This window comes from Saccopteryx leptura, chromosome 5 (genome assembly GCF_036850995.1).
Source record: "Saccopteryx leptura isolate mSacLep1 chromosome 5, mSacLep1_pri_phased_curated, whole genome shotgun sequence".
Taxonomy (NCBI): Eukaryota; Metazoa; Chordata; class Mammalia; order Chiroptera; family Emballonuridae; genus Saccopteryx; species Saccopteryx leptura.
The window spans coordinates 58354396-58381260 of record NC_089507.1 but is presented as its reverse complement, the minus strand read 5'-3'; the positions used below and the strand labels follow the sequence as shown (position 1 = coordinate 58381260).

Sequence of the window (26865 nt, the reverse complement as noted above, 5' to 3'; positions counted from 1 at the left end):
CCCGTTTCCAGCTTCAGAAAAATACCCAAAAAAAAAAAAAAAAAAAGATTAACTTGCTTCCAATTCCTTGTAGGTTCAGAGGTTTCGATAGACACTACCGTCCTCTGATACCTGGGACCATGCTCTCACCCAGCGCAGGTGAAAAGGGACCGTTTTGTGAGAAAGCAGCCCTAGCCAGGGAAGAGAGTCTTCAGGGAGGTTTTCCAGGTCGTGTCTGCATTCCTTTGCTTCTCCTTTTATCCCAAGAGCCAAATTGCTAATCCCTGATAAACCAGAATGAGATGACACGCTGCTAGAAAGACCTCTTCCTCAGCCAACTCCTGATCCCACCACGCTGGGGCTTCCTCCAGCAAGTGGCACTAAAACACATCACTGACTGTGGGGGAACGTTTGGGTCAGAACCCGAGGAACAAGAACTTCCCAGTTGCTCATCCAGGCTATCTTCTGTGCACACTGAACAGTCAACCAATATCCACATAGATGAAATAGCAGAGGGTCATTTCTTCTTGGCCAATTTGATCAGAGTAGACAGACAAACCAAGTAATTTAGATATAAGGTCTCTTATTCCTCAGTGGCAAATATTTGCAAATCTATTCTGCAATGATCACATATCTACCTTAACTCCTCACTTTCCTCACAGAAACAAACCTTTGACAACACCCTTCTCAGACGCTCCCTAGCACCACCTCTACAACACTGTCAGTTGCTTGACGGCAGCTGAACCTGCTTTGTGGTGACTTTTTCTTTTTTACACTGTTTGTTTTAACTTGTTTTCTTTTCCTTTTTAAGTCAACTCTACTACACACAATCCTCTGCGGGCTGTCAGCCTTGCTTGGTCTACACAGGGCCTCAGTGAAGACACCAGCTCCCTCTCCGCCCAGGATCATACAGGGAACGGGCCTCACTGCCCAGGGTCCCCCCACCATTGGTGGCTAAGCAGCTAAATCAAATGAAGTGCAGAAGAGTGTCTATTTATTCTCCCAACAGTACTTTAGTTGCAACAATCCTTTCAGGCTGTTAGAATATTCTTTTTGCAAACCAGTGCTGGCAGCCCAAGGAGCTGGGCTCTGCTTCCAGCCACGGCAGACCCCGTGGGCCGCTCAGACAGAGGCCTTGGGGACAGGCTTGGGGACAGGCTTATCTTCTACGCATGCCCTCACTATTAGGTCCTCGGGAGAGAAAGCACCTTTGTTTTGTTTGTTTGGACAAAAACCAAACACACACATATCTATATCTATATCTATATCTATATCTGTATCTGTATCTATATCTATATCTATATCTATATCTATATCTATATCTATATCTATATCTATATCTATATCTATATCTATATCTATATCTATATCTATATCTATATCTATATCTATATCTATATCTATATCTATATCTATATCTATATCTATATCTATATCTATATCTATCTTTCGCCCAACAAAGCCCTCTAAGGATGATAAGACTTTTTTATTGAACTCAAAAGGAGGCAGGCATCCAGAAAATACCACAGCTTCGTGTTGTGGTTCTTTTCGTTTGCTGCTGATATATTTCAGGTTGTATGCTATCTATCATTTATCTGAAAATGAAAAACTGGTGTAACTGAAAAGTAGATAATCAAATGTTATCAAACTCATCAGTCCCTCCCCCCAAATGCTGTGAAAGAGAGAGGTCATCAATGGGGAAAGCACAGGGGTCAGATGGAAACCAAGACTCGACTCCTTTTGAACATGTGGGTACAATTCAGTTTTAAAATCTAAGAAGCTGGACTGTCATTTCATAGATATATTAACTTCTTCATTCATTTTCTTTTTTTAAAGTAAGAGGAGGGGAGATCGACTCTCACATGCGCCCCAACTGGGATGCACCTGGCCACCCCTGTCTGGGGCCAATGTTTGAATCAACTGAGCTATCCTCAGCGCCCGAGCCTGACGCTCAGACCAACCGAGTCACCGGCTGAGGCAGGGGAAGAGAGAGAGAAGCGGAAGAGGGAGAGGAAGAAAAGCAGATGGTTGCTTCTCATGGGTGCCCTGACCGGGGATCAAACCCAGGATGTCTGCACGCTGGGCTGACGCTCTATCCACTGAGCCAATGGGCCCGGGCCTTCTTCATTCTGTACTTCAAATTTAACCCCACCTATAAGCATTTCCATGTCTTCACTAAGTAATTCCCCAGCCCTCACCAGAGCACCCGCTGATGTAAATTTAAGAACTAAATACTCTGTAACAAAGGTACATGGCTTTTTTTGATTGATTGTTTCATTTTCTCCTTACATCCAGAGAGGTTCTGAAGCGTTTTTTCTCACACTGTTCAACCCTATGGTTCTGTAAACCAGAACACACAAATTATGGGGCTGGGGGACGGGGTAAAGGGAGGAATAGGCAGAGCAGAGAGAACTTTTAGGGCAGTGAAACTACTATGGGTGATATACTATAATGATGGATACAGGTCATTACACATTTGTTCAAACCCACAGAATGTACACCAAGATGCAGCCTTAATGTAAACTATGGACTTTGGGTGATTATGATGTATCAATGTAGTCTAGCAATTGTAACAAATGCACCACTCTAGTGGGGGAGGCTGGTCATGGGGCGCAGGGGGGCTGTGCATGGATGCGGGCCAGGGGGTGTAGGGGGAATCTCTGTGCCTCCCTTTTAATTTTGCTGTGAACCTAAAACTGTCCTAAAAAAAGTCCTAAAAAACAGAAAACAAATTATACTGAAAGCAGGAGAATAAATGGGGGCCTTTGAGTAAAGGTGATCTGAAAGGACAGTGGAGGGTAACCGGAGTGGCAGTGAGTACCTTACTGTCCAGCTTTTTCATGGTGACCAGGTCCAGGGACTTCAGCGAATGTCCAGTAGGGGCAATGAAGTAGAGGCATGCGTGGATCCTGGTGTCGTGGTAGTTGAAGAGAGAACGTTTGATCTTCAGTTCTTCTTGCAGGTAGGCCTCAAATTGGGCATCAATATATTCCACTATTGGCTTATAGCTAGAATGCAGAAGAACATTTTCTAAAACACGTTTTCAAGTCACCACATTTCTAGTCACACACTGCCCTTTCACAGTTTAGTGTGGTGCAGTGTTCCGAGCAAGCCTACAGGGTTCCTGCTCCCTGAAAACTAAAGCTCAGGTTCCCAGCAGCCCACCTTCTGTCTGCTGGGCCCTGGTCAGCGCTCCAGGCTCCTCCCCCACCGCTCCCTGGCTCACCGTTTCTGCCCCAGCCAAGCACTAGTCTCACTCCACGCCTGCGCTCACGCCAGTCCCTCTACCTGGGACCGTGCTCTTTCTCTCGTTTTCCTGGCTAACACTCATCCTTTAAAACAGAGACCAGAAACAGGTAGAGCTTGCTGTCATTTTCCCCACGGAACCCATGATGATAAAGCTAAGAGATGGTAGCATTCTTTCCTCTTGGGGCAAAACTAAGCCTCCAAATCTGTCCTAACAAAGTGATTTTGACAGCTCGTACCTACTGATTGACATGGGTGCACAAAATAAAACAGGTTTGTAATTTCAGGATATAGCACCACCTCCACCTGGAGCTCCTCCCTGGGCTCCTACCCCATTCCTCCAGAGATGAGGGGTTCTCTGTGTGCCCACAGAGCCTAGCCTGCCGTTTCATCATCTCAGCTATAAACCGAAGTGCCTGGACCATTATAATCTTCAAGATGCTGTCCAAGTCTAGTTTTATAATTTTTATTTTTTTTAGCGAGAGACAAACAGGAAGGGAGAGAGATGAGAAGCATCAACTCGTAGTTGCGTCACTTTAGTTGTTCATTGATTGCTCCTCATATGTGCCTTAATGTGGTGAGTGGGTTGGGAGCTCCAGCCAAGCAAGTGAGCCCTTGCTCAAGCCAGCAACCATGGGGGCATGTCTATGATCCCACACTCAAGCCAGATGAGCCAGTGCTCAAGCTGGGAACCTTGGGGTTTCAAACCTGGGTCCTCAACATCCCAGGTCAACACTCTATCCGCTGCGTGTCACCACCTGTTAGGGTAAATTTTATGATTTCAACATAAAATTCGATCACCCTTTCTTCTCATCAAATCATATTTCAAACCTCATTTGGATTATTATATATCATTTTATTAAGTGACCATCATACAATCATTAATAGTATATTGGGAATGCATATTCAAAAAACCACACATTCTCCGAAGATTGAGTGGTACATTAGGTCCCTGTGGCTAAACTGTGAACTCATTCAGGCCTCCAAGGGGACTGAGGCTCAGAAGCTGGTGTCAGCAGCAGTGTGATCGGTCTATTAGGAATTCAATCGGTAAATTGTCCCCAAACTTACTATGCTTCTGAGGAATGATTTAAGCTTTAAAAAAATATATAAAAACCTTCCAAAACTGAATCCCAGGGCTGTAAATGAACTGAAATCCTTGAAAGGGAACTACAAGTCTTTTATAATGAAGATAACAGCATGACACCTTAAGGGAAAAAACAAACCAACAACAACAAAAACAAAACAAAATAGAAAACCAAACAAATATATATGACCCAAACAAAAGCTGTCAGATAAAAGTTTCCCGATGACATTTTTCCTTGGTAACTTATCACAAACCATTGGTTCACTTTAACAGATAAAATCTCTAGAAGTTTAAAAAGAAGTAGAATATGCCTCAGCAATAATAATACAGTTCTAAATCATGACCAGCAAAATTCCAATGAAAAGGAGGAGCAAATGATAAGAGTCTTCTGTGTTTTCCAATTTTAAAACATAGGCAGGTATTATATTATAATCATTGTTATTACAGGATAGTTAGATAGGATGGTGGTTAAAAGCACAGATTCAAGCCAGACTGCCTAACACCAAAATCTAGCTCTATAATTTACTAGCTGTGTGATTTTGGGCAAGTTACTAAATCTCGCTGCCTCAAGTTTCCTCATCGGTGAGTCAAGGACAAAAACAGTGTATCAGAGAACTAGTGTGACAAATAAGTGAGCTAATATAGGCAAAGGACTAGAACATAAAAGTAACATATAACTATTTCTTAGTAACTATTATAAACAACAAATAAGAGAGGCAAGCCTGACTTTTTAAAGATAGCTTGCCTCTTTATCCTCACCCAGTTCCATGGCAACTGCTCTGCTACTGAGCTCATGCCCAGTTGGGAAATGGACCAGGCCCTTCCAAAAGGGGCCACCAAACCCTGAAGGTCCAGGGACTGACCGGTCAGTCTCCTGACACCACATGTTTGGGCAATCAGGGTGATCCCCCAGGGAGAGGAAAGGCAGCTCACACCACTTGTTCCTGTCTGTCTCGCAGTTCCTCATTTGCTTCTCTGCACTTCCTCCCCAACAGTTGTCCAAGTATGTTCTGCTTTCTATTAATTTCCCTTTTAGCCTCCGGTTTTGATTCTGATCCTCCAAGATTATAGACGGCAGGCCATCTCTCCTTTTCAAGTGAGCAATGCTTTCTGCCCTGGAGTCAATACAGCCAAAGAAACCCATTGTTCCCGCACATCTCGGGCTTCCTCTGACTTCCTGTTAGTCCTGGTCAATCCTTCCTCCTTCTCTCCCCTCTCCGTGGTCTCCCTGGGAAATCACAGTTATTCCTGTGTTTCATTTGCCATCTACCTGCTGATGACAACTTACAAATCTCTACTTTCAGCCCAGAGCCTTCACCTGAGCTTCAACCCATCCATGCAACTGCTTACCAGGTTATTTCCATTTGCTCAAATGAATCTGAAATCAAACTCACACTTCCCCATATTCCTCAACGCAGTGAAGGGCACCTCCATCCACACCTCCGGTCAAGTCAGAAACCTGGGATTCAACCCAGAGATCCCCTCCTCCTACCTCCCACACATGAAATCCCATCTGGTTTGTGTATCCTTGTAAACTAATAAAAAATGTATTCTAGGAGAAGTCTTGACCAAGATCACCATCCCCAGGTCAAAGATTCATGTTGATGAAATATCAACATATATCAACAAGCATCATAGTTTCGTTTTGATACATAAGCCAGCGAAGTGGCTTTATATTCCCCTTCACAGCCCTTTAAACAAATGCTCTGCACCTCTCCTACTCCTTCCACTTCTTAGCAGCATTCAGTCATAAAGATAAGGATGCTTCAGCCCTAATTTGCCTTTTGCTAGTTTGCATTCTTACAGAAAGGACACTATTTATATTGTTTGGCCAATTCAAATTTTCTGGATTGTAGCCACATAAATCAGAGGAAACGGGGAGGGGAGATGATGACAAATCATATCTAGCCCTTACATTTTCACATAATTTCCTTTTACGGCATGGGGTTATTCCCTTTTACTCACTACTCACTTTTTCATACACCTCCAACCATTAAAAACACAATAAAATGACAAATGTCTGACCCTGAAACTGATGGAAAAAATATTTATACAATGTTTGCTATCCACCAGAGGCACACACTGATCATTCTGGCAAAACAGCCAATGCCATCACTCACGGACTGACTTATATATTGCTGGACACCTACCATGTATTTTTCACTATCTTGCTGTGAGCCAAAGTCCATTTTCCTTATCTCTCAACTACCTCTACCAGAAAGTGAGAAAAAAACCTAGAATTCAAAGACCAAACAGTCTACTTCAATTACATTTTTATAACTCTGATGAAGATTTGGCAAGTTTGAGGATTCTCTCTATGACTTTCAATCCTCCTATGTTTTTCAGGACTGATTATCATAGTTAACGGTAAGCCACTGACAGTCTATCTCCCACCCCCAAATGTAGGGCTAATTATTCCATTTCCAGTCTACACTCTTCTTCTCTAGACACTTTTCCTTCTTTACTGAAGAGTACAGACAGCAAAACAAGGAAGCCCTTAAACCACGAAGAGTTAATCATGCTATGAAACATAACAGGAAACCTTACCAGATCTCTCTTCCTGCCTCCTTCTAGCTAGCCTGGTCTCAGGCAGATAGTGATGTGGGAATGCTGACATGCCTGAAGCTTACATAAACAAACTGGGACATTCTTGAAGTCTTGCATCAATGGCGGAAAAGTTTGCCTGATTCCCAAAGTAGCAAAATAATCATGGGTTTAGAGAAACAGTACATCCCTTACCATATGGTTACATATCAATGCAAAAATGCATACCCCAGTTCCAGTGTTTTGATGGATGTAGGGCCTATTCAAGTAACTGTTTCAAACAATAGTCTTTTGGGTTCATAGTCAATAGCATCAACAATGCCTTCTGGGGGCACAGAGTTCTAAATGCCATTTAAAGAGGTTATGCAACAGCTGTCAAGAAATTTCAGAAGAAAAAAATATTTGGTATCTAGGTTAAGTTAATATCACACTTCCTCTCTTCTAAATCTCCTTGGAAACAATCATTTGAACCAAATGAGTCAGATAATTTCTTAAAGAGGCCTCCAGCGGCACGACGAGGGTGGGCATTGTACAAGCCACTTGCTGTCCAGGGCCAGCGAGTGCAAACCTGCCAGCCTGAGGGAAAGCCCCCGTTTAAGGAGGAGGCAATGACTCTGAGCTGGAACAGCACGTGGGATCTCAGCAGCAGGATGCTGGAGGGTGGTTCTCAATCCTGCAGAAAGAGTCCTGGAAAGGTCCAGGTGCTGCCTTCCAAACGGAGTGCACATGGGTGACACTCTCTAACCCTGGGAGAAAGCTATGTGGGTCAGAGATGGAGATGCAGCTTTCTCTGAGTGTGCACTGTGCTGCCCCGTGACCACAAGCCTGTGGCTCTCTCCTGGGCTCCCACAATGCACCTGTGCTCTTTTTCTTGTCAACACGGCTTTCTCTTCATCCATTCCACTTGACATAACAAACAGCCTTCAGGCAGTAGCCTCTCCATCGTTCGCTGGCGTGGAGGTCATAAATTAAGAGCAACTGCTCAGCTGCAGGGTCTGAGCTCAGCTGTCCCCCACCCTAACACAATGTACAGATAGTCCATTTTGACCAGATGCAAAATAAAATCTCTCTCACTATATCTAACAATTTCTTCTGTTATTACAGGACAGTGTTTGTTTATTAAAGAACATTTAAATTGCTCTATAGATAAAATACAGCTCAGTGCTCAGCTACATAATGAATTAAGTATTTCTCTGTCATTACTGTAGTGCTTATATATATATCAGGAATAGTTAAATGTGTTTTTCTAGGCAATAAACATTTCTAAATAAAAATAGTTCAAATTTCTTTCTACAAATCACATGTATATAGTATATGGTTTTGAGGAAAATGAAAAGAAACAAATAAACAGAAAAAGCCCTAGTACTAAAACAGTTTCTGAGCCCTAAGCAAACACACCACAATTTACTGACTTGGTGTTTTATTCCCATATTACTGTCACTGCTCAAAATGTCTCTGGAAGCCCCCTTTCCGGAATCAGCGTTAGGCCTGGAACAGTTTTATTTTAACTTTCTCAAACTTCTTTGGAAATAAAATGTAATACTTAAAATAGCCAGAAACTAAGATTTCCCCAACAGATTTTTCATAAAAATGTTTTCTTCACTGGCCCTGGCTGGGTAGCTCAGTTGGTTATAACATCATCCTGATACACCAAGGTTGTGGGTTCGATTCCTGGTCATGGCACACACATCAATCAACCAATGACTGCATAAATAAGTGGGACAACGAACTGATGCTGCCCCTCCCCTTCCTGTCTAAAATCAATTAAAAATATATTTTTTAATGTTTTCTTCACTTTGGGTATTTTAGGAGCAACCCAGAACAGAAGCCACAGGGGAAGGGTTCTTCTTGCAGGCCGTGATAAAGGCATTTGGTTTTCTGGGACAGATTTGGTGGAAGTTCTAGAGGCCTGGCCCAGGGTCACAAGCACCAAAACTATATAACGCGGTTAGTGGCAGGGGTTTCTGCTAACAGCCCTGTGGGGTGTTTGTATGTTTCTATTTCTCTAGATTAATTTTCCTGATGGGTGATCACCAGAACCTGGTTCCATGGCCCTCCTGGGAAAATGTCGTAAATGAGCGTCTTCCTCTAACAAACCCCTTTTCTTCTTACACTAGCTGGAACATTGCACTGGCTGATTCTGATCCCAAGAAAATTTCAGAGGACAAGAATGTCTTTTAGGTGATAGAGTTGAACCAACCCCCATAATCAGTGAACTTTTAGCCTTTGACTTTACCAGAGGTGGGTACTGTTATTGCTTCATCATTTATATCCCCACAAAAATCCCCAAGATATACCTGTCATCTTTATTTATCTGGTCTCCAAATCCCACGGTGTCCACGATGGTTAATTTCAGCCGGACATTGCTTTCCTGAAGCTCATAACTTCTGGCTTTTAACCGGACACCTGGTTCGTTGTGAGTCGCGGGGTCACTTTCAAATTTGGTGTTGAATAAAGTGTCCATTAATGTGGATTTGCCGATGCCCGTCTCACCTACATGACCACAAGAGAGGAATGAGAGAATGTGTCAGTGCCTCTCAGGTGTCAGTTCAGGAGTTTTTCATAATCAAAAATTCTAAAAAAGTCATTATCACCAGAAATCCCTCCATGGAAAGATAGTTCTTTCTATGTGTGATCTATTGAATACCTGCGTAGAAATGTCTTAATGAATTTTAGAAACTATGTATATTTAGCAGCAAAGATGTTGAACTTACAGACCAGGCTACTATTCTTTAGCTCTTGACAGAGAAACAGAACTATAAGCTTGTCTGTGGCCAGTTTGTATAGTACAAAGACATAAAGTATATTTCTTCTTCTCCTAATTGTCGGCATATAAAACTGTTACTTAAAATGATTTCGCTGAATTTCTATTACCAGAAAAAAAAGACCCCTTTTATATTGAATTATCTGATACCACGTAATGTTGTCAAAAAGGATTACGACATTTTTCAAAATGACACTCTGAACAATAACAAACCCAGCCAAAATTACTGTGTGTTTACTTTGTGCTGGGCTCTGTGGCAAGAGCTTCCAATGCATGATCTCATTTAAACCCTATCACAACCCTCCATGAAACAAACAGGTGCTCCTGTTTCCTCCATTCTACAGGTGGTGCACTAAGGCTTAGATAACTTGCCTAAAGTCACATTGTTAAATGGTACAGCCAGGGTTCGAACTCAAGTCTGTATGACTCTAATACCTACACTGAACCAACAAAGCATCCTGACTTTACTATTACAGAATAAAGTGACTGCCTAATATTCTCCAGTTACAGTTTATCTCCATTTTCTCTCCCTATTCAGCTGGAGTCAAGATGGCAAACGTTTATTACATAGCTTTCCCGGTGTCAGGGTGGTATCTGTGACAATGAAACTGAATCATGTTAAATGACCTGCAACACTGGCCTTATTAATGGACATTGGTAATTCAGGTCAGTAAGTATCGACTGAGACTCTAATGGTGAGACCCAAATGTAGAGCCACAAAGATCTTTATAGCCTGACCTTCATAATAAATCAAGCACAACTCTCCTTAATTCTAATTCTTAGGTTGAGTCAAAAATAGTTGGCAATGAGAAGGAACCCATCCCTCCCTTGTCCTGGTGGTGATGTTTCTGATTTAATTTATGATGGTGGAGAAAGGGAAGTAGAAATCAAAGAACATTCTCATTGAAAAGTCATTATGTTGGGTTTTTTTTTAACCTGGAAAATCTCCAAACTGGATTTCTAGCTCAACTTGAACATGCTAGGATGTTGCAGCCCTTCCAACAGGTCCCACAGTTTCTCTTCTAAAGGATGTTTATGATGCCCTTTAGGATAGTGACAATTCCACAAGGTAAAAACGAACTCTGGGATTTTAAGCCTCAGGGCAAGTCTCTCTCTGTAATGGCAAAAGCCACCTACCAATTAGCAGTTCTACATTACTCATTGCTTTCCAACATGATACAAAAGTAAAGTAGAACGGAGTTTTTCTGGAGTTGAGCTCTCATTTGCAGCCTATGTGGTTTGCCACTGACTACAATGATTCACTTAGAGGATGAGTTAGTTGTTCAAGTATGTTTGGCTTATTTTTAAACCTTTCTCATTGGGCCCCAGATACATATAAGTTCAAAATATTTCCTCTTCTTTCAGCCTTCAGTCAGCCAGTATTTTTCCATTATCTACTAGGTACTAAGCTCTGTGCCAAGTTTTGGGAATACAACAATGAACTAGGGTGCTATGCTATTCTCTCGTACCTTAAAATCTGACCTGGAACATGACTGAATGAATACCAATTAGACTCTAATTTATTATTACGGGAATAATATTCTAAGTGTCTGCCATAACCACATTCCTCTTATGAGCATGACAATACAGTACACCTAGTGACGACGGGTAACTAAACCAGGACTAGCCCCCTGAACAAAGGCACCTATGGAAGCCTAATCATTATGCTCTGAGACAGTGCTCCATACTGGGCAGGGACCTGTTTATCCAATCAGAACTTCTCTCTTTGGCAGTATGAATGGGAGAAATGCAATCTGTACACATAGCTGTGGCATAAAAAAGAAAAGATATAGGCCCTGGCTGGTTGGCTCATTGGAAGAACAGTGGCCTGGCATGTGGATGTCCCGGGTTCAATTCCCAGTCAGGACACACAGAAGTGACCATCTGCTTCTCCAACCCTCACTCTCACCCTCCCCCTTCTCTCTCACTCTCTTTCCCTCTCCGCAGCCATGGCTCACTGGTTCAAGCTCATCAGCCCCAGATGCTGAGGGTGACTCTGTGGAGCCTCAGCCTCAGGCTCTAAGGTTGAGAGCATGGTCTCAGATGGGTGGAGCATTGGCCCCAGACAGGGGTTGCCAGGTGAATCTCAGTCGGGGCACATGTGGGAGTCTGTCTTTCTTCCCTTCTCTTACTTAGAAAAGAAGAAGTAAATAAATAAATAAATATCCTGACAGAGGAGCTGGCAATTGTTTAAAAAAAAAAGGAAGAAAAAGAAAAGATCTAGGCCCTGGCCGGTTGGCTCAGCGGTAGAGCGTCGGCCTAGCGTGCGGAGGACCCGGGTTCGATTCCCGGCCAGGGCACACAGGAGAAGCGCCCATTTGCTTCTCCACCCCTCCGCCGCGCTTTCCTCTCTGTCTCTCTCTTCCCCTCCCGCAGCCAAGGCTCCATTGGAGCAAAGATGGCCCGGGCGCTGGGGATGGCTCTGTGGCCTCTGCCTCAGGCGCTGGAGTGGGTCTGGTCGCAACATGGCGACGCCCAGGATGGGCAGAGCATCGCCCCCTGGTGGGCAGAGCGTCGCCCCTGGTGGGCGTGCCGGGTGGATCCCGGTCGGGCGCATGCGGGAGTCTGTCTGACTGTCTCTCCCTATTTCCAGCTTCAGAAAAATGAAAAGAAAAAAAAAAAAAGAAAAAAAAAGTAAGAAAAGATCTACAGAGAGAAATGAATGAGTAGAAGCCATGAGGCAGTGAAGGCTTTAGGTAAACCAAAGACATGTTGTTCTGAAATTCATTCATTAATAATACTTGAGCATTTACTACGTGACATGCATAGGTGCTAGGGAGAAAATGGTGAATAAAAACAGACAACAGACACCACTTGAACTTCTGTAATATCCTGAATGTCATTCTAGATCTCCATGAAGTCTGGCTGTATAGCAGTTGAGACTGTTTGCTGTCTTCCTTACCTTCCTGAATATTCTTACCAAAAAGGCCCACCAATCGGAGTAATGTAAACTAGTCTGCACTCCCTAACATGATGAGCTCAACAAGCTCCTATCCAGGATTAGTAGCTTTACAAAATAACTTTTGGGCAAAACAAAGTTACTATGTAATGGATACATTTGTATCCATTGTGATGGATAAGTTTGCCAAGGAAACAAAACAGGGTTCTCACACTTAAGATAACTTACTTAGGATCTGGTAGGCAATTCAATATTGTTTGTACTCCAAAAATTTTATGTAACTGTTACATGTGTAACTTTCTCAAGTGTAGCAAACTTCTTTTCATGATTTAAACTATTTCCACATCACGGACAAAGAGACAACAGCAGGCCCTGGCTGGTTGGCTCAGCAGTAGAGTGTCGGCCTGGCATGCGGAGGTCCCGGGTTCGATTCCCGGCCAGGGCACACAGGAGAAGCGCCCATCTGCTTCTCCACCCCTCCCCCTCTCCTTCCTCTCTGTCTCTCTCTTCCCCTCCCGCAGCCGAGGCTCCATTGGAGCAAAGATGGCCCTGGCGCTGGGGATGGCTCTGTGGCCTCTGCCTCAGGCGCTAGAGTGGCTCTGGATGCAACAGAGCGACACCCCAGAGGGGCAGAATATCGCCCACTGGTGGGCATGCCAGGTGGATCCCGGTCAAGCGCATGCAGGAGTCTGTCTGACTGCCTCCCCATTTCCGGCTTCAGAAAAATGAAAAAAAAAAAAAGAGAGAGAGACAACAGCAGAACTACCTTATAAAGGTCTCTGTGTAAGGTAGAGTCTGCCTGTAGAAAGTAACCTATTCAACTTTCATCTCTCTCCCCAATAAAGCCTTCAATTTCCATAGCAAGGATTCTAGGTTACCTGCCAGGACTGAAATTATCATCTCATTTTACCAGATTGAGAATTAGGTAAGCCCATGCCAATCAGGAACACCATGCCTTTTTTTTTTTTTTTTAAGGCTAGGTAATTTTAATTATCATTTACATTAGGGTGGAAATTATGAAAATTAGCATTCCAGGCCTACTTATAGCACAGGGTTAATCAATGGGCTGGAAAAACCACTGTTCCTCTAAATTTTGGAGTGCTTTACTTTTCATGTCTATGCTCTGAGCTTTTAAGAGCTGTAATTAGACATAGCTACTCTAACAACAGCGTGATTCACCAACAGCAGTTCAGTAAGAAATGACAGCTTTTGGAATAAAAGTAATCATAGAACTAGGAGAGTTTTCCAACGCATTCGTTTCTCTCTTTTCCTTTTATCAAACATGGACAGTCCATTTATTCAAAATGACTTTGAAAGTGAAGCCTGTGGACTCTGGAGGGATGTGTTTCCCCATTTCCATCTCACCCCCCTCCTACACACTTCTGTCCTTTGTAGGCTAGAGCTGGATGGGAAGCCCTGGCCGGTTGGCTCAGTGGTAGAGCGTCGGCCTGGCGTGCAGAAGTCCCGGGTTCCATTCCCGGCCAGGGCACACAGGAGAGGCGCCCGTATGCTTCTCCACCCTTCCCCCTCTCCTTCCTCTCTGTCTCTCTCTTCCCCTCCCTCAGCTAAGGCTCCATTGGAGCAAAGATGGCACGGACGCTGGGGATGGCTCCTTGGCCTCTGCCCCAGGTGCTAGAGTGGCTCTGGTCGCGACAGAGCGACGCCCCGGAGGGGCAGAGCATCGCCCCCTGGTGGGCAGAGCGTCGCGTGCCGGGTGGATCCCGGTCGGGCACTTGCGGGAGTCTGTCTGACTGTCTCTCCCCGTTTCCAGCTTCAGGAAAAAAAAAAAAGAACTGGATGGGAAGAAAAAAGACGAATGTCCTAGATATACTTATACACAGCCTCTGAGGGTGCCGCTGGGAAGCGCAGACGCACAGGACACTTGCGGAAGTGGGACGGCAGGGGCTCACTGTAGCGCAGGAGGAATATAACCTGCAGCGCAAGCAGCTGCCCCAGGACCAGAGCACAGATCACCGGTCTGGCACCCAGCATAAATTTGCCAAGGAAAACATCCCCCACCGTTCACTCTGCAGCCTGGTCCTCTCCACCAGGTTACCTGTGTGCAGCAACAGCCAGCCCTTGCGGCGGGCAATGTGGTGAGGCATCTGCGCCTCCTCGCAGGTCACTGGCTTGTCTCCTTTGCTCGGTCACCCGCAGGGTTCTGGTGCACACCGCCAGGGATGTGCAGGGCGTGCTGGGCCCCAGGGCGCATCTGTGCCCGGGACACTTCACACACGGCCCTGCCATCCTGGGCTGAGTGCAGCGCCTCAATGCATTAGTTTTTGAGGTCTCTCTCTAGCCTCAGAATAAAGGACATTTTATACTTTTGAGGACCCACAAGAACATTTTTGTTCTTTCTAATTGAGTAATCCAAAGCGTACTAGGCATAGGTTCCAATTCAAACTAAAAAACTGTAACAATAGTTTGAGAAATGAATGACTAACATCACCGACTCTGAAGCGTTCCAGAACTCCCCAGCAGAGCACCTGGCACAGAGTAGGCATTTGTTAAAAGTTAATTAAAAAGAAAAATTATCCTGATGATCATTTATGTTGCGGTTTAGCACTCTGGTAGATTTTTCAGACTTTGCTGGGTTTTATTTCCCCCTCCTGTTGTAAACTCATCTGATAGAATAACTAGAGATTTACTCCTGAAGCGCTGTCCGTGGCTTCTGTTTTCCTGCCGCTGCCAATGCTGGTGAACAGGACACCCACAGGACACCCACAGCGCAGTGGAGAGCGGTCCCACCTCTTCCCCTCTTCTCGGGCTTGTATAATCTAAATGCTCTCAGTTGGACATTAACCATAGCTAACAAGCAGAAGGGCTGTACTGTTAGCTAGAAGGCAACTGTAGATTGATTAAAATGGCCAAGGCCGGCCATTTGAATGATTATCCAACTGTGCGGGATGGTCCGCCTGCCTGCTCCACACGGTCTCAATTTCATTATTGGTTGGAGCTCACTAATTAGAGAGCTATGTACATAAGCTGTGTTGCTTTATCTCCTCAGAGAATCGCCTTTGATGAAACATGCTTTGGCTAATCCCACCAAGACATGAGGGACTTGAAAGAATAGCATGTGACACTTGGCTTTGCAGGGATCGATTGCACTGACCTGGGGACACTAAGGAACCCAGATCTAGAAGTGGGAACATTTACCATATCTCTTTTCTGAAAATCCACTGGAAAAAAAATTTTCAGTGAAACTGCATTTCATCTCAAGCAACTATTTTAACTTTATAGATACTAAAAATCTGTCACTGTTATATTTTTAACTTATATTTGGCACATAATAGGTGCTCAATAAGTATCTGTTGAATGAAGGGACTTCCTCCATTTTCTGACCACTGGCTGAAAGCCAAATGTTTTCCTGATAGAATTAATGACTACATATAGGCAGACCCGATGGCTTTGAGTTCTGACTCTACTGCCGACTTTTTATTTCATTTTGGGGGGTTAAATATCTTTATTCATTTACTCATTCATTTCACCCTGTAAATAAAGCACTTTATACTCTTTCCTGGAAAAGCAAGTTGGGATAAAAACATTCACAATTTGGTTGTAAAGTCCTCCAGTTTATGTTGACAATACAGCCTTAGCTATGACGATCTCAACTGCTCTGCTTTCTATTTCTCTCCTGTCGTTCCTTCAAAACAATTATGGTTGAGTCATTTCAAAATTTTCTATTTTCAAAATGGATTATTAATTTGCTTTGACCCTACTACTGAACTGGGTCCTCTTCAAAAGCAGGGTATCGGCTCTGGCCAGTTGGCTCAGTGGTAGAGCGTCGGCCTGGCGTGCGGAGGTCCCGGGTTCGATTCCCGGCCAGGGCACACAGGAGAGGCGCCCATCTGCTTCTTCACCCCTCCCCCTCTCCTTCCTCTCTGTCTCTCTCTTCCCCTCCTGCAGCCAAGGCTCCATTGGAGCAAAGATGGCCCGGGCACTGGGGATGGGTCCTTGGCCTCTGCCCCAGGCGCTAGAGTGGCTCTGGTCGCAGCAGAGCGATGCCCCGGAGGGGCAGAGCATCGCCCCCTGGTGGGCAGAGCGTCGCCCCCTGGTGGGCGTGCCAGGTGGATCCCAGTCGGGTGCATGCGGGAGTCTGTCTGTCTCTCCCCATTTCCAGCTTCGGAAAAATACAAAAAAATAAAAAAAATAATAAAAGCAGGGTATCACAGTATTTTACCAATCTTTGTATGTGCACAGAGAATCAACCTACCGCTGGATCGATGCTGAAGTTTCTTGCAGAGCTAGTATCATTTTGGAAAATGAATGAGATATTTAAATTTAAAATTGTGAAGAAAGGCTAAATACTAATTTAGATTCTCTGGAGGAACACAGCATGGGTGGACAGAAAAGGCTTTATTTAAACCAAAGTGCAGCTCTGGGGTGATTTAGGGTGTTGTCAACAAGAAGGAGAGTGAGGGAACTATGAACTCCTGGGTGTGCTGGTACCCAGTTTAGCATCAAGAATTCTCCTCTGGGTTAAGTGAACACTACTCTCTCACTCTTTATTACATTTCTTTCCAGAGCTTGACAGAAATGGGTGCTAATAATAGACATTTAATTCAGTGTCCCTGAAACCAGACTAAGCTCCTGCCATGATCAATTTCTGCCCTGGTTTGTTTCCTGCCAATCAAGAAACAACCTACAGTGTCTTGCCACAAAATGAAATGACAATTCTAAAAACTTTTTGATAAACATCATCAGTTTCCTTACTAGGCTCATAACTTTTTTAAAAGATCCTCAATTCTCTGTCATATGTTATCACATGAAAATAATTTAATGATGCTGTAAACACCAAACACACACATACTGTGTAAAAAATTACAAATGGACAGTAGGATGACATGGAGAAAAGAAAGCACCATGGATACTCTTAGGCTAACTATGACATCTCGTTCTCTAAGTGGCTGTCAAAATGTTTTGATCAACTAGAATACTTTTCATGGACTCTTACTTTAAAAATATAGTAGATGGGCCTGACCAGATGGTGCGACAGTGGATAGAGCATCAGACTGGGATGTGGAGGACCCAGGTTCGAGACCCCGAGGTCACCAGCTTGAGCGCAGGTTCATCTGGTTTGAGGAAAGCTCACCAGCTTGGACCCAAGGTCACTGGCTCGAGCAAGGGGTTACTCGGTCTGCTGAAGGCCCATGGTCAAGGCACATATGACAAAGCAATCAGTGAACAACTAAGGTGTCGCAACGAGAAACTGATGATTGATGCTTCTCATCTCTGTCCGTTCCTGTCTGTCTGTCCCTATCTATCCCTCTCTCTGACTCTCTCTCTGTTTCTGTAAAAATAAGTAAATAAACTAACTCCTCTAAACTCTCACAAAAATAAACATCTCAAAAACAAACAAACAAAATATACACATAGTATATGGACCATTAATTGGCAATGAAATGTGCTCTACCCGCTGAGGATAAGTATGCTTAATATTAATGCTGCCACCCCTGTGTCCCAAAGAGCTAATGCTGGCTCCAACCACAGGGCGCCAGAGAGTATGGAAAAGAACCCGTGGCATGCAAGGACAGCCAGGACTTACTGTGGAGTGAAAAAAAGAAAATGAAGAGCATGACAGCATGATCTCCAAAACCAAAATAAAGAAGTCCTTACATAACTGTGAGAGAGCTGCCCTGTCTGTCCAGTGCGAGCATCTCCTTTCCGATCAAGACTTCTTTCCCACAGGGAATCTCTCCTGTTCTGGGGCTGGTCTCACCCCACCCCCCACCCGGAGTGAGCATGTGACTCAGGCCCAGCCCACCAGGGATATTCTATGACAATTTGGTGAGGCTTATCAGGAATGGCTTCTTTCCTCTGGGGCTCTCGGGCTGCTAAGCTGGCTACCCTGCTGGAGGCCATACTATCTCCCTGAAGACAAAGCCTGAACAAGAAGCCAAGCAGAAGCAAGCAGATCAAGAACCAGGGATATGGCCCTGAAGACACTTTCTGAATTCCCAGAGCCAACTGCTCTTAATCACATGATTCAATTACCTTTTCAGTGTTTAGGGGTTGAGGAAGAGTCTTAACTGAGTTTAAACTGGATTTTATCAATTCTCTGTGAAAAATTTTGTAATATAAGAATTAAACAGAGAGATGCAATGTTGCTGGCTTTGAAGGTGGAGGGTCCAAGGGCCAAGGAATGCAGGCGGCCTCTAGAAACAAGAAAAGGCAAGGACACACTCTTCCCTAGAGGTTCTGGAAAGGTCCATGGCCCAGTGGATGCCTAGAATTTAGCCCAGAGAGACACATGTTGGACTTCTGGAGAACTGCAAGATAATAATAGTAACAATAATAACACCGGTGATGTTTTAAGCCTCCAAAAAAAATCTCCAAGTATAGAATGCTATAGAAAGTTTCTAGGATTTCAGAGTATTGTTTCTGTGGATGAAAATGAGGGTGAAAGATGGGAAGGAGGAAGTTATCATTTTTAAAAACAAACAAACAAAAAAGTATAACTTTTGTTAGTTTAAAAAACTAATTTTAAACATGTCTAGAAATAGAAGCAGAATAAAAATCTAGGAATCACAGGTTTTATCACCCACAAAGGTGAGTGGAAATGGCAGCGGCTTCACAAGTCCCCCGGGGCAGCATGGCTGTGGCCTGTGAGGAATCCCCACCCGCATGGTGCCCGGAGGTCGGCCAGTGAGCCAGCACCCTGCTTCAGGGCACACACCCAGGCACACAGGTCCTCCCAGCAAGCCCAGGCCCCCAGTGAGCCAGCGCCCTGCTTCAGGGCACACACCCAGGCACACAGGTCCTCCCAGCAAGCCCAGGCCCCCAGTGAGCCAGCGCCCTGCTTCAGGGCACACACCCAGGCACACGGGTCCTCCCAGCAAGCCCAGACCCCCAGTGAGCCAGCGCCCTGCTTCAGGGCACACACCCAGGCACACGGGTCCTCCCAGCAAGCCCAGGCCCCCAGTGAGCCAGCGCCCTGCTTCAGGGCACACACCCAGGCACACGGGTCCTCCCAGCAAGCCCAGGCCCCCAGTGAGCCAGCGCCCTGCTTCAGGGCACACACCCAGGCACACGGGTCCTCCCAGCAAGCCCAGGCCCCCAGTGAGCCAGCGCCCTGCTTCAGGGCACACACCCAGGCACACGGGTCCTCCCAGCAAGCCCTGAGCCAGCGCTCTGCTTCAGGGCACACACCCAGGCACACGGGTCCTCCCAGCAAGCCCAGGCCCCCAGTGAGCCAGCACCCTGCTTCAGGGCACACACCCAGGCACACGGGTCCTCCCAGCAAGCCCAGGCCCCCAGTGAGCCAGCGCCCTGCTTCAGGGCACACACCCAGGCACACAGGTCCTCCCAGCAAGCCCAGGCCCCGGAGGCTTCCCCCTACTTGTAGGGGCTAGGACACAACTCTTTCAAGAACTTGTAAAACTGATTTTGAAGACAAGGCTGGGGGAGGCAGGGAAGAGAAGCCGGGTTAGTAATTGCCTACAATGGAGTCCACTTTTCAATAGAAAAATCAACAAATTGCCAACAAATTGCTATGCTAATGAGAACTGTGGGCTCTGCAATGAGCATTCTCCTTAAGAGAAAAGGCGATTCATTTCTGCCTCTCCTAGAACCAGCTGCCATTCAGGAGGTCCCCTGCTGAATCTTAAACGGCCTCCTGTGGGGGAAAGGGGAGCGCAGGCGAGCTGGCTGCCCCGGGCATGTTTTCCTCCAGCCTTTCTCTTACACAGTGCTGACGACATGGTGCCAGAGAGTGAGCTGCTCTGCGTGTAAATCAATGGTGGCTTTCTGCTAATGAACGTCCAGCGCAGCAGCTACATCCAATATGTCCAAATACTTTCAAATAGGACCATATGTATCCGCCCCTCCCTCAAATAAATATAATATTAAAAAATGATGGTTCTCACATTTATCCTATACCTTTTCTAAATTCATTCCACTTTACTTGGACAGGAGAAGTAAGTCTGGTACATTCTGCCAAGCCTCGGTGAAGAATGATCCACTTGGCTAAATACAGAAATATGGAATTCCTTTTGTTCTGCCTCAGAGTGATGCCTCCAGAGGGCAATGGCAACAAAACAATGTAGCCCAGACCACTTCCCTGCTGTCTGGCCTGGTCATTCATAGGAAGCCACAGAGAGGTGGAAGGAAAGGCTATTATCTGTTCTAGGGACATTTCTGCTCAAACCAGTGGGTTTGGTATTTCTATTTTCCTCTTTCTCTACCTTTCTTTCTTCCTTCTTCCTCTTAATTTAAAAGGGATATGGCAAGAGAAAAGAAATAAACCATGGTCAGAGTTCAAGGCTAATGGGTAATGTTTAAAGCAGGGGTCTCAAACTCGCGGCCCACCGAACAATTTTGTGCGGCCCGCAGACTAATCCACGAAGTTCAAAATATTTTGGATAAAATTAAGTAAGCCTAGGGGCCTACTTGTATTTTTCATTTCTCTAGCATCCTAGCTAGATATTAGCTTAGTTAACAGCAGTTGTGATGCGAACTACAGTTTCTGGTCGTTTTGTGACACTAAGTAAACTGCATGTACGATTGTGCTTGTTGGTACTGATTTTTTTTTGTTTTCAACTGCAGTGAGAAAAGTGTTGCGTGACAGTTGCCTTTTGTAGACCTAGTGCGGCCCGCCGAATGGCTGTGATCTTGCTCTGCGACCCACATGCTGAGTTGAGTTTGAGACCCCTGGTTTAAAGGACATCAACAAAACATACTGAGGATGCAAATAGGCCAGATCTCTCTGGCCTCAGCTGTTCGTCCACCAGGAATAAACGAAGGTCAATTTTAGATCCCAACTTCAGGACAAAAGATTAATTTGACAATTCAAGTGTAAAATTTATTTCAAATATAAAACAGAACTTAAGAAAAAATTTTGCTCTAAAAGCGAAAATGCTAAACGTTGTTAAGTTTATTGAAGTAGAATAGGTTCAGATTTTACCTACTATAGGTAGACTATCTTTTAAAGGACTTCAATGGAGGCCACTATTGCACTAGAGTCAGAGACCCTAGAAACAAATTCGTAAAAGGCCTTGGAGTGATCTTACTATGTGTGTGTATTTCAGTTCCTTCTTTTAACTTCCAGCATCTAGTTACTGTCTCAAGTCCCCCACCCACCTTCATCAAAAATTAAAAGAAATGTTTTAATAGCATCATTAAGCCAACCACTAAACTTGACGGTGTGACACAAGTAAAAATAACCTGAGTAACACCACAAAATTTACAAAGCATTTACTCAAATACAAGTCTCAAGCTTTGTAACTGTGTGACATATATAGAGAATGGGTACTGTTCTGATTTACTAATAGAGAAAAAAAAAAAGAGAGAGAGAGAGAGAGTAAACATATCATTTTGCTCATTTCCCTGAAATGTGTCCCTCTGAAAGTCACCTGCCAGCTAAGGGTCAGACTCCCTGTTTGGCAGCATGTGATGAGTCACTTACCAACACACAGGATGTTGAAACAGAATCCTTGGGAAGTAGACTTGTTGACCAGCTGGTCAGGAAGACTGTCAAATCCAACATGGCCAGAAAGGGACAAATTTCGAAGCTCTTCATTCTGGAATTTCAGAGGGGAAAGGTTTGAGAATCCATGACCAATGTCACCTGGGTACCATACACAATGAACATTACCCTCTCCCTTCCTTTTGCCTTGATCTGCACAGAAAAAAGAGCTTCCCTCTCTACCCAGGCCCTCCTTGGCTTCAACACACTGAAAGTATTAACAGCTCCACAGACATGCACGCTTCTTCCACAAAATCACATTAACTCCCAAAGCAGACTATCTCCCAAGCTGCCTCATTCCCTGTTACAGGTGTACTGGTCCAGGGGAGATTGAACTTCTAGAGTTGACTATTTCAGATATGTATTAAGAGACATAAAAACTCTGACCATTTTGATAGCTTTGAACACTCAAGAAAAACTTTCAAATTACTTTCAACCCAGAGTAAAAAATATACAACACTCTTCCACTGAAGGAGTTTTGAGCAGCTCATAGTGGAGGATACATCCTTGTTACAATTATGGAAATTCTGTAACCACCCTAATGCAATATATTTAAAACCACTCAGCACATGAATTGGCCCCATCTCCTTCATTAGCTGGACAGGCTTGGGGCTTCTTTGCTCTCGCTGCACAGCTCCTAATACAAGGGTATATCACCCAGCCTTCTCAGAGCTGACCGAAGGAGACCAGATTAGATGGTTACACATTTTAAAAGTTGAGTGGTTTATGTTGTTTTATGAAATGGTGCCGACTTGCCTCCACAACTCTGAAGGCATCCCACGGGTGTTGGAGATAGTCTGTGAAGCCCCTCTTTCCCAGGAAAGCAGAGGTCAGCCAAGGTCCTTCAATTACAATACCACATGTGGTTTGGGATTCCAGACACTAGATATGGAAAGCCTTCCTGAAAACAAGACTCCTGGTATTCTGGCTATGTTGCCAATGAACTTTTTATTCAAAATACTGAAGTGTGGGTAAGAAAAAGAGCCCAAAATTCACATATTTTAATTAAAAAAAAAAGACAAAGCCTTGCCCAGGGTCACTTAGTTAATATTTTTTAAAAATAAAATATGTACTGGTTTTCATTATGTACATTTGTGTTATATAACGATGAGAGTAATTTCTTTCTATAAAATCAAGGAGTAAGGCTCCATTTCCAAATCACAATGGTCACTATATGGGCAGAGAAATATGACTCCCTGAATGTAGTGATTTTAAGGGAACGTTTTATGAACAATACAATGTCTAAGGTCCTTGCCAAATCTAAATCTGATTCTGTGAAGAAGACTAAAAACCATCACACTGCCTGAATACCATGGTGGCAGCTGCAGGTTTGAGGTCAATGGGACAGAGAACAGATGCTTAGTCTATGAATAGCTTCCTTGAAACCTGCCAACAGTGAATATGAGCCTCAAGAGTGGGCACTTACTCTTGAACAGGATGGCATGGTGGACAGCTCACCAAGCAGCTTCCGGACAGGCCCAGTGGGCAGCCGTCCTGGTAGCCGGCCAGGGCTGCCCCAAACGCCACAAGGTCCTAATTCTACTATAGTGCCTGTTCCTTCCTCTTCACATACCTCAAAGGTTCAGACAGCAGGTATTTTTAGGGCGTTTCCCACATCCGCAAGACTTGGGGGAGGAGGGTTTGAAATGAGCCTGGGTTATATTTAGCACTCTTTCCACCCCAGCTGCACAGGGGCTGCTGCGCATCAGGCTGGAGGCCGCGCCAGCCTTCATTTCAGGCGCATCAAGTGGCGTAAAAGGAGACACGGCTGGGCAGAGCCATCATCCTACATACAGTCCCTCGCCTCTCTGCCACGATAATTCTTTTAATTTCCAGGGATCTGGAGGGGAGAGCGGTTTACTGCTCTGGATTCTGGACTGCGGGGTTTTTAGCTTAGCTCCCCCCTCCCTCCCCAGCCGATCCTGGTAAAGAATCAGGGTCAGTAATGATAGTTCTCACCCCAGAACCCCATGCTCAGCATCTCATATTCTCACCATTTCCAAAACACGAGAAACCACCCACACACCCACTGAGTATTTTTATACCCACTGAAAAACCGCACACAAAATGAAGGGTTATAAAACAGTTTGGTCTTGAAATTTTTTAAATTTGAAGTTATGTCTTCAAGAGTCTCTATCTTCTAACTTGATAATATAAAAATACGTGAATTTTATAATGCCATTGTAAAATCCCATCACCTGAGCCTAATTCCCTGCCCGGTACTAAAGGAATCCTGAGAGCTAGTGCCCATCTGTACACGATGGGGAGGTTCCCTTTAGCCCACGACCAGGCTAAAACACTGGAGGGCAGGCAGGAAGCGTGAGCAAAGCCTCTAACTCACACACGGCCGCTGAGTCAAATTACTGCGCGGCAGCATTTTATGGCTCGGTGATCATTGCTTCATGCCTTGGTTGTTCCTGCTCCAAAGAATGTGGAGTCTCTTCTGAGTCTACAGGCAAGGTCTCAGGGAATCTCATATATTGTCTTTACGACTCTCAGAATTGACTTGAGAACTTTTTCACTGAAACCAATGTCTTTGCCTGCGTTCCAGTTCTGAATTTCTATCAAAGGGGTCATGCTCTGGGGTTGTCTTATCTGTACCTCAAACTGATATTCACCAAACTAGAAGCATACTGCTCTATTCTAAATCTACCCTCACTGCAGGGGTCCCTGTTTCTGTTTGTGGCACTAATCTATGCTTGAGACTCACCTACCCTTATATCAACTCCCAAGGGCTATCAATGCTGCATCCTCTTCTCTTTTCCTAATTCCACAGTCTTCTGACTGCTCGCCTGGCCTTGATTCCATTCCCCCTAATCTTCTCTGCAGCTAGCTGCCAAAGGGATCTCAGCGCTCAAAGGCCCACAATCCAAATGCCCTGACCCGCTAACTCAAGACCTCTCAGGGCTAAACGCAAATCTCTATTCCTACTGATCTCCCACTTCTGCCCCCAGAGCACCTTATACTGCAGTTCAACCGAATGACTTACCTTTCCTGGGACCATCCCAGGTTGCTCCCCATCAGAGTTTACTCATATTATTTCCTCTATCTGGAGGGGCCAACGTTTACATATGCACACTTTCTAGATCCCAGTGAAACTTGATCTCTGTCATTGTCTTTATTATGAAATTTCAGTGAACATACCCCATACCAATAAAAGGAAAATAACGATTGGATAAAGGTGGCTCAAGCTATTTGGTATCCCATAATCATCATCGTAACAACTAACATTTATTGACCATTTCTAACATTCCAGAAATCTCTAAACATGAATGAACCAGTTCTATGAGGTAGTTACTGTTATTACCCAATCTCAGTGTACAGATAAAAAAACAGACCATAGAAGTTTAGTAAATTGCCCCAAATCATACAGCCAGTAAGCTGAGGAGTTGAAATGTCACTGCTATCTCATGATGATCTAAGTCAGCGATTCTCAACCTTTTTCATGTCATGGCACACATAAACTAATTTCTAAAATCCTGAGGCACACCAAAAATATATATATACTGCTCACAAAAATTAGAGGATATTTCAAAATTAATATAAAGTGATAAAAAAGAAGCATTTAATTTTTTTAAACAAGATCAGAAAAGCAAACAAGTCAAAGAATGTTGTTTATTATGCAAATGAGATGCAAAATTAACTTTTATTTCATTGGTGAAAATGCACTAGACAAAAGGCTGAAAGTACTGGAGTATCTGCATGTTCCCTGATCCTCTAATTTTTGTGAGCAGTGCATTTTTGCCAACCTGACAAAAAAAATAGGTATATTTTGATTCAGTCACACAGATGGCTATTGCTGTGTTGGCTATTATAATTTTTTGACCATCTAAGGGGCAAAGAGGTCAGGTATTGCATGTTTTAAAAATTCTTGAGCCCCTGGCTGGTTGGCTCTGTGGTAGAGCATTGGCCCAGCATGTGGATGTCCCAGGTTCAGTCCCTGGTCACAGCACATAGGAGAAACGACCACTTCCTTCTCCATCCCCACCCATCCCCCTTCTCTCTCTCTTTCTCTCTCATTCCCTCCCACAGCCATGGCTGGATTGGTTCAAGTGCATTGGCCCTGGGCCCTGAGGATGATTCCATGGAACCTCCTTCTCAGGTGCTAAAATAGCTCAGTTGCAAGTATAGTCCCAGACAGGCAGAGCATCAGTCCCAAATGGGGGTTGCCATGTGGATTCCAATCAGGGCACAGGCAGGAGTCTATTTCCCCTCCTCTCACTTGGAAAAGAAGAAAAAAACATTTTTGGAACACACCAGTTGAAAACCACTGATCTGAGTCCCTGGAAGCCCAAATAATACAATGATTTCAGTGTTATAAAAATCCAGTATGTTAAAACAGAAAGGAAAAAATTCTATAAAGTCATAATTCTTTGGCAACCATAAGAGGTGGAAGTCAAGAATTAGTATTGGCAAAGTTGCTCCAAGTATATTTTCACTGGTCCTGGCAAGGCTGAGACTAGTTGTTGTTTCTTTGCAACTATGGCTCAAGAAGCCAATAATATAAGGCTTATTTTTGACCAACATGAAGCCACTAAGTAAGAAGACCTTAACTGATTTAGTCTCCCGCTTGCTATTCTATCTAGGTTTGTACTTAGATGATTTGTAGGCCCATTCTACCTTGAAATGGTTGTGACTAAATTCTGTGGTATAAAATAAAATAACCAGTCTTTAATTTGACAATCTCATTTTTCTCTTTTCAGAACATCTCTACAAGGATACAATTATTTATTCATTCAAAAGTACTTAACTGCTCAAAGTAGTAAGGGAGCAAAATATATTCTTTTTGTTATTCACTGATAAACATTCTTCCTGCCTTTAAGAGGGGTACAATGTAGCAACAGCAACAGGACGTAAGAAAATGTAATGCAACTAAAGATAAA

At 44.2% G+C, this 26865-nt stretch overlaps 1 protein-coding gene across 8 annotated transcripts in view; it reads right to left on the bottom strand.

The window, feature by feature from the left end:
- SEPTIN11 (septin 11) overlaps positions 1 to 26865 on the bottom strand; it is a 150643-nt gene that overhangs the window by 35116 nt on the left and 88662 nt on the right. For all 8 annotated transcript variants that reach the window (XM_066384539.1, XM_066384534.1, XM_066384537.1 and 5 more), the window contains exons 2-4: positions 21923 to 22037; positions 9154 to 9349; positions 2801 to 2987 (exon numbers count right to left, since the gene is read on the bottom strand). In XM_066384539.1, the coding sequence (XP_066240636.1) occupies positions 2801 to 2987; positions 9154 to 9320 (354 nt within the window). In that variant the 5' untranslated portion in view covers positions 9321 to 9349; positions 21923 to 22037. The remainder of the gene's footprint in view (positions 1 to 2800; positions 2988 to 9153; positions 9350 to 21922; positions 22038 to 26865) is intronic.